General features: G+C 47.5%; 2 protein-coding genes across 3 annotated transcripts; both read right to left on the bottom strand.

The window, feature by feature from the left end:
* On the bottom strand, positions 1–1,056 carry LOC113201853 (uncharacterized). Its single transcript, XM_026415810.2, has 2 exons — positions 720–1,056; positions 1–630 (listed from the first exon to the last, which is right to left on the bottom strand). Exons 1-2 carry the CDS (start codon positions 811–813, stop codon positions 227–229), a joined length of 498 nt encoding a protein of 165 aa, XP_026271595.1. The 5' UTR covers positions 814–1,056; the 3' UTR covers positions 1–226.
* A 3,763-nt stretch (positions 1,057–4,819) lies between these two features.
* On the bottom strand, positions 4,820–7,020 carry LOC113201855 (uncharacterized). Of its 2 annotated transcripts, none has more exons than XM_052271804.1 (5): positions 6,692–7,020; positions 6,387–6,469; positions 5,877–6,302; positions 5,578–5,805; positions 4,820–5,468 (listed from the first exon to the last, which is right to left on the bottom strand). In XM_052271804.1, coding segments are annotated over exons 1-5 (1,182 nt in total). In that variant the 5' UTR covers positions 6,694–7,020; the 3' UTR covers positions 4,820–5,025. The 2 variants fall into 2 exon arrangements, with proteins under 2 accessions (XP_052127764.1, XP_026271597.1); XM_026415812.2 differs by having other exon boundaries at positions 6,387–6,614; positions 6,692–7,019.
* Between the last annotated feature and the right edge of the window lie 982 nt (positions 7,021–8,002).

Raw genomic sequence — 8,002 nt, 5'->3', positions numbered from 1 at the left:
AATATTACAGAGATATGTTGGGTGAGACTTATCAAACCTACGCTGTATTATGCACTTCAACTACAACCAGTTTCAGATATTGTTGCAGAAGCTCTGAAATGCACTTCAAGCTCAACATGGTTATCTTCTTTGAATAAAATTACATTAGAAGTATTGGTGGATACAATGCCCTAAATATAAGTAGTCCTACAGTTTTTTTTACTCTCTAGTTTCTTAAAATCACAAACTATACAGCCTCACCAGCATAATTGCCATCATCCATATTATTTAGTGCTTCATTGAGGATCTGCTGAATTCGTAACATTGCTCTACATGCAATTTGGTGTGGCATTTTACGGAGTGTTGCAGCAATAAACAGACCAAAATAGTAAAATTCGTCACAAGAATCATTATGTGACTCAACCTCCGAAAGAAGATGTTGAAGGAGAACCACCTCAAGATTGTCACGTACAGGGGCAGGGGGAGGGGCAGGGGCAGTAGGGCGTGGTGGGTACTGTACATCCTGACGGTTCAGTCTACTTGAAGTTGCGCCACTTCCATTTGGAGCTCTTTCTTGCAGGCGGTGTGCGTTTGCACGTTGCCTGCTGCACCGTTTCAATAAATTATAGGCGATAAGTCGCTTGATAATCCCTGCAAAAAACGAGAGAAAGAATAAAAACATAGTGGACGTTTGGCTACAGCAGAAGGTTATGTTTCCGCACTGTTCAATGATAACTTACTTTGTTGCGACTGACTAAACGGGCGACCACGAATGCTGCGTATAGCGCTAAGGAAACAGTAATATTTGATTGCTGGCACGATGGCGGGTGTCATGATGACAAGTATCAAGTGAAATTACAGAAATACTTGGGATAGCAAGAGGCTACTGGACTCCTGTCGCCGGGGTAAACAAAAACAAGCTAGCACCAGACGAGACGACAGACCCGCGACAGACCTACCAAGTCTAACGCAGGAGGTGCCAACTTTGCAAATAAAAAGCCAAAACCACAACCGTCCTGCGAATTTTAGAGTGCCCTCAACCGTCGTCACCAATCCTTTCGAAATCGTTTATTTTTAAAACATGAATGGGAGATGTCTTAAGACGTGCGAGCCAATAGAGCAACGTCTATCGGTTGGGTGGTGGGGGGGGATGGTCATCCTCTACGGCGCAGAGTCGTGGACAATGACAATGAACAACGCCCTGCGGCGCGCGGTCGGGCCAGTGCACGACGAAGAGCGGGACAGGTACGTGTGGCGTAGCAATGAAGAGTGCAGGCGGGTCACCAAGGTGGTGCCCATCATCAACAAAGCAAAGAAGTCCCGCCTGCAATACGCTGCTCACGCGGCCCGCGGCTCTGCGCCCCCAGCGACCTGCGCTGCCTGCGCCATGCTGGACCCCACCCCGCATCCTCCACGCTCGCGGCCCCGAGGCTCACCACGCAAACGTCTCTTCGACCAAGTCGCCCAAGACGCCCGCTCCCTCAACATCGCCTACTGGAAGGAGGCAGCGTAGCATCGAGAGACGAGTGGCGAGCCACCGCCCGCGGGATCGAAGACCAGCCCGACCCCTACGAGACAGCGCGTCAGGAGGCGAAGCAGCGCAAGTTAGACCGAGCAGCTGCGGCAGCAGCAGCAGCAGCGGCGAGGCGGTCCCAGATGAGCCAGCGTAACGGTAGGACCTGTATACATCTTACATCTCTCCCAGGGCCCCTGCACCCTGAGCCTCCCTGAGGGACGAACGCGAGGGGTGCCCTGCCCCCGCCTTTGTTCGGGGACTTTAAGGTTACGCGGGAGACAATTTCGCCTCTGCGCCTCCCTATGCTGGTAATATTAATTTCGTTCCAATATTGCGATAAAACTATGTGTGCTACAGACTTGCGGTTTTTTGCGTCTTGTAGTACTTTTTCAGATCTACTTTCCCATTTGAAAACATCCACAAGATTGTACCCCAATAGGCCTATATTTGGACCAAAAGTTTGCATTTTTCTGACAATTTTGCACAGCTTGCTTTGCCGAGCTCTGGCAGCCTTCCCGTTGGGACAATTTCAAAAACTGAAAAACTGGGAAGTAGAGGAAAGTTTATAGATTGTACTTCCGCCAGACGCATGCTCATCGGAGTGGTAGTTTAGGCTGAATATTGGAACGAAAATGGCATTACACCGGTATACCAAACCGCTATACCCCACGTTTTGGCCGGGAGGGCGAGCCAGGCGAGCTGGCCGGCCGGTAACTGATTTGTCAGGTGAGCGAGCGAACGAGAGTGCATTGTAGTAGTTTTCGCGAATACTCCTGAAGTCGGAATCCTAGTGCCATCGCTGAGGACGCTGGGTTTGCAACTGGAAGCCGGGATCAGCATGTGTGCTCGGCATCGTGCCCCGGTGGAAGGGCCTAGCTATATGAATGGCTCCGGTCGGATCATGAACCTTGGGCCAAAAGAGGCCTCGTGGTTAGTCAAGTCAAGTGAGGGGGATGGGGCGAGGGATAGGGAAGGCCCCCCAAACAAAATTTCGTCAAAATGAGCCCGCGAATGTCAAGATCTGGTCATTTTGTTGCCCTGCGTCGCCATCATTTCCATGACATTGTGTTCTCTGTGGCCTCACAGGCAGGACGGTCCTCTACTGGGAGTAGGATCTCTTCCAGTTATAGGACTCAGTTGTAGCACCACCTCCGCATAGCCCCGCTGCGGGACGGGTGACGGGTGGCTCGCGCCCGAGCTCACGCCTCGCGGGTGCTGCGGCTGCCCGGCTGGCGGCGCTGCACGCTCGGCTGCCTACCACCCCGGGCGCTACACCGCACCGGTGGCGCGGCGGCGCGGCCGGCCTGCTACGCCCAGGGGCCGGAGGGTAAAAGGGGGGGGGGTTGAAAGGTTGTGGGTGGGGGCGGGGGGCTCTACCCGATTGACCTTCCCTCACCACCAGCCTCCCCCCAACCTCATCCCTCCTTGTCTCGAGCAGACCCTACCCCAATATCACCGCCCTCTCGATGCGAACGCAACAAACTGTCGGAACAGCGGAGCTATGATCCCCCCGCAGGCGCTGGCTGTAGGGGTGACGTGGACGTGTACCACAGGGTGGCGCAGCTAGGAGAGCGGTGCCTAGGAGGAGAGGGGGTTATTGCCCGCCCCCTCACCCCCTCTCCACGCCCGGCGTCGGGGGATCGCGCAGTCCTCCCTGGTGTCGTTTTGAAGACACCTGCGACGGGTGACGGCCTTCCGACATCCCAAGGATGCCGTCCAACACACTGACTTGGTCCGCATACAGTTGGGTGCGCATGGGCCGCCGCGCCGGGGCCTAGCCGGGCCGGGGCGTCCCAGCCGTCCAAATGCGCTTCCTATGCTGTGACGTGGCCGTGGGGACGCCCTCCTGGGTGCGCGGGGGAGGGGAGTAGAAGGAGAAAGGGGACGGCTGGCCGAAAGGAATGCGCTTGCGCGGGAGAAGACACCCTACACCACCCGGTAACTCCTGTAACGCGAGGCGACGTGGACTTGTACCACCAGCCACTGTTTATCAAAATGCACGGTGCACTCGCTGGCCTGGCCGCCCCTCGTTGCCATGGCACAATAAATCTGATCCCACAATAAATAGGCTTAAGGCCCTTGTTAAGACAATCTCTTGCTTGTGCCGCCAAAATCTATGCATTTGCGCGAGACAAATTATTGAGTAATGATTTTTCAAGCGATATCGATACACTGTCGCTCAAGAAGTGATGTACTGGGTGACTCGTCGTAAAGTATAAAGCTGCTCTAATCTACCTGAACTCTGTTGTCAGTGCTCACCTTTGTCCTTGAGCAGACTGAGGCCCTGCTTGGCCTGCTCCAAGGGCATGAAGAAGGACGTGAGGGCGGTGTGGAAGCAGAAGCCGCACTTGTAGTTGCACTTTCTGGTGAAGTGGTAATTGACGCTCAGTGGCACAATCCGTTGTGCACCACCCGCACCAACTGGCGCCCTGCACCCGAACAACATCTCTGCCAGATGTCGCAAGAGCGCCCAAAAAAGCCAAAACATGTCCAGAATCTGACCACGCCGAATCAGAAATGCGGTGATCGCCTTCTCCATTTTCACCAGCGTTGCGTCAGCTGTCAGCTTGCTTGCTAGCGGCTATCACGACTCACAACAGCTCACAAACACAGGGGACAGATCACTTAAACAGAAACACCACTTCTTCACAAAATGGAATGGAATGCTGAGGGACGCGTTGCCACGACTAGAAAAAATGTTGACCTCCGAGTCGCGCTTGCCAACCAAGAAGCAGGACGTAAAACGCACTATTCCCTGCTTCTGCTTGGATACCCGGCCCGCGCGGGGCTCCCCCGCGCCCGCCCTCTCTGCGCATGCTCCACAAGCAGTGTAGCCACCACAAAGGAGTATAAACAGGGTTCGACTTACGGGGAAATTGGGAGGGTCATGACGTCATGGATTATCGCGCTCGCCACTCACGAAGATCGCCCAACCGCCCAACGGGTCCGAACCGGCACCCGAGCAGGAGTAAGCGCGAAGACCCAATTCTTGGTGGGAATACCCCATTTGAGACGAACAGGTGAGATTGATATTAAGACCGATTCATGTTCCTCATATGGGCGTTAGTTCACGAGTTTAGGTTGCGATCGGGCTAGTGATGGAATTGGTATAGTATGAATTATCAAGGAGGGTTGTGAACGCCTTCCGCAGAATAATATCGTTTTAATTCTTTTCAAAATTAATCAGAGCTTGCATTAACATTAGTGTTGTGGAGCACTGAACCTTGACTGAACCATCAATATACCAACTCTTTCGTGTGGCTGTGTGGCTGTAACTGTAAGGGTTGCTATGAGGTCAAACGTGAATTATAAGAATCAGAAAACGAGTAGCTTGTAAAAAATTTTAATCTCTGAAAATTCACTTGATAGGGCTCTGCTTGAAAATTATCTTCCTACGGTTAAATATTGATTACTGATGATAAGCTGATAACCAGAGAAAAATTAAGAATCTTAATATGATAGTAATAAAAATGGTGGTAATTGTGCAACCTGGACCTCAAACAATCCAAAAATACCAATTACGGCCACTTTCAGGAGGGGGACCTCATCTGCACAATTACCAAAATTGTAAATACAATTATAAATATTATTAGCGCTAAAGCACAAATAGTTTCTAGCACTGATGGCGCTGATTCATAGAAAGTTTGTTCTTGTGGTCTCTGAAAGTGGTGGCTTGCTTCCAATGGCATTATGGGATGGTTATGGCGACGTCTTACCTCCCTAAAGCTTATGACATACTCTGGGTAAAAAGTGTGATCTTCAAATTTGACTAATGTGGATTTATGGGCCGTAGTATCATATCGAAGAGGATAGCCACCTTCAATAAAGGGAGGTGGATCAAATAAGCAGTCCCGCTGAACCGTAATTATATTGGATACAAGTACGTTGCACAACAGCATTTGCTTTACGGTTTCAAGCTCATCACAGAACAGACTGGAAATATATGGTCTGCGTGAAAAGGATACACCTAGACCTGCAATTTCCAACAAATATGTTAGATCTAAATAGCTTTAAAAGTTTAGGCACAATTTGCAGAGTAGAACTCCTTACAAAATTGAAAAAAAACAAACAAAAAAACATACCAGTTTCTAGACTTCTAACTTGCAAGTTATTTTTTAAAATTGATACCACATTCTTTCTTTTTGTTCCATGAAAAAGATCATGTTCCATAACACTCCCATATTTATTTCTATATAGTGATCGATTGATTTCGAAGCGTTTGTGGAGCCTGTGGTTAGTGACCTCATATATGGCTACAATTTTTAACTCTAAGGTTTCAGAAAGATTTGTAGCACCTCTTCTGTGAAACACTTCAAAAATACAATAAAGAAAGTTAATATAACACCTGCAATGAGTTATTGGCATTTAAAAAGAAACTCACATCGGGAAATGTCTCTGTAATCAGGGTCACTAATACTTAGCTTGGTTATTGAAAAACTTGGGTACAGATTAATTTCAGGATATAGAAATAAAGCACTTTTCATATAGTCGAATGTCAATGGCTTTGCAATGTGGCCTCGAGGCACTTTTTGAAAGTCTATGACATAAGCTGGATAAAAAGTGTGATCTCTAAACTTAACAATCACATCCATAGTTTCTTTGTTTTTTGCTGTAGTATCATATTGAAGAGGATAGTGACCAGGAATAAAGGGGGGTTCATCGAATGGCATGTTCTCTGGAATCTCAATTATATTGGATACAAGTACCCAACACAACAGCATTTGCTTAACTTGTTCAAACTTATCACAGTAGTGACTGGAATAATATGGGATGGCTGAAAAGGATACACCTGGACCAAACCTGTCTCCTGCAAATTCAGAAAAAATATGGTTAGAACTGGGGTTTGATGGAACAACATTTGCAGAATAATATAAATTGAGAAACAACATACCGCAGTTCAGACCATGTCGGCAAACTTCTAAGTTATCTTTCAAAATTGAAGGTATATTTACTCTTTTTGTTCCATGAAACAACCTGAGAAGTTGAACATGCCCATGTATATTTTTATAACGTGCTTGATTGATTTGGAAGCGTTTGAAGAGCTTTGGGTTAGTAACTTCATGTATGGCAACAATTTTTAATTCAAAGTTTTTGGAACTAGCACCTTTTCTGTGAAAGACTTCAAAAACACAACCAAAAAACATTTAAAAAATAAAAATCATCTGATGTTAATTTCTAACGAAGGAATGAACTCACATTCTTGAACTTCAAGGTATTCAATACCATCAGGCGTTAAAGTATTTAACTCAATATGAGTCATTTTTTTTTGGTAAATCAATCACCTTCTTAGAACTATTACTCAAATTTAATTTGTTGTAAACTTTACCAGGATAAAATTTCATGGCACGGGATTAAAAAGGCATTCGATTCAAATCAAACATCTGTCTAATTTTTTCAATAGAGTTCTTGGTGCACTTGTTGATGTGTTGGAAGACGATGACGTGACGTAGAGGGATGTAAAGTAGCTGGGGCAGGTGGGGGGGATGATCAGGCTGACAAGGGCCACTGACGTCACTCTGAAAAGCCGAACAAGCGCCAAAACCTGCTCAAAAATCAGAGTAATATTTCTCATCAATATTAAGGTGCCTTTTCAGCGCTGTTTAAGACTCCGAGTTTCAATCCTTGAACTTCAAGGGGTTTTTTCCTTTTCCCCTCTCAGTTCATATTGCCCAAATGGGACCTCGCTTGAGGCTATAACCTCTAGCTGTAGCCTCAAGCGAGGTCCCATTTGTAGCCTTCGGCGTACGACCTACCACAGTAGCGCCCAAACCGCCAAACGTTTTAAATGCGCTTCAATCGCGTAGAAATCCACATAAATGGTGACACGTTGGTGACGCTTTTAAGCACATTGAAGCATTTAATGCGCATTTAGTACACATTGCAGCATTTAATGCGCATTTAGTACACATTACGTGCATTTAATGCATCACCAAAGTGTCACCTTTTATGTGCATTTCTGTGCGCATTGAAACGCGTTTAATGCAGTATTACCACGGTGCGCTTAGGTGCTATGGCCGTCGCTATCTGGACAGGCCCCATGCGGCCCCATGCCTTTTACGCCTATCCTTTTATACGCATTTCTATGCTCAGTGCCGCATTAAATCGCATTTAACTACATTCCCTAGAAGCGCCACCGCATTAAACGCGCTTCAATGCGCATTGAAATGCACATAACAAGAAAAATTATGGTTTACGCCACTAAACTAAAATTTATTGCTAGGTATGTCGACCGAAATATTTTCGAAAGGACAGAAAAGCAGGAATATAACATTAAAGGATGATCTGTTATCTGTTCTAGGTTATATCTTATTTATTCCTCTTAAGTGCTACAGCCTAATTGACAGGTACTGCGACGTCCTCTGACGTTCAGCACCTTTCACATTTTTCAGTTAGAGTAAGTAGCCTACGCCGAAACTGCCGGGCTGCCAGGTTGTGTCCACGTTCACTTACTACCTTTGCCAGGCCGCAGGGCAGGGAGTCTGACAGCGGGCCGGGGCAGGGTGTGGG

The sequence above is a fragment of the Frankliniella occidentalis genome, unplaced genomic scaffold (assembly GCF_000697945.3).
Source record: "Frankliniella occidentalis isolate FOCC.00 unplaced genomic scaffold, Focc_3.1 Scaffold174, whole genome shotgun sequence".
NCBI classification, from domain to species: domain Eukaryota; kingdom Metazoa; phylum Arthropoda; class Insecta; order Thysanoptera; family Thripidae; genus Frankliniella; species Frankliniella occidentalis.
The sequence above is the reverse complement of the archived record's forward strand: the minus strand, read 5'-3'. Positions and strand labels throughout refer to the sequence as shown.

Coding starts and splice junctions, on each gene's coding strand:
- LOC113201853 (XM_026415810.2), bottom strand. CDS start 813: ATGACACCCGCCATCGTGCCAGCAATCAAATATTACTGTTTCCTTAGC. Junction 631..719: donor GTTTAGTCAGTCGCAACAAA/GTAAGTTATCAT, acceptor CGTTTTTTGCAG/GGATTATCAAGCGACTTATC.
- LOC113201855 (XM_026415812.2), bottom strand. CDS start 6,755: ATGACTCATATTGAGTTAAATACTTTAACGCCTGATGGTATTGAATAC. Junction 6,303..6,386: donor CCGACATGGTCTGAACTGCG/GTATGTTGTTTC, acceptor CTGAATTTGCAG/GAGACAGGTTTGGTCCAGGT. Junction 5,469..5,577: donor AGTTAGAAGTCTAGAAACTG/GTATGTTTTTTT, acceptor TGGAAATTGCAG/GTCTAGGTGTATCCTTTTCA.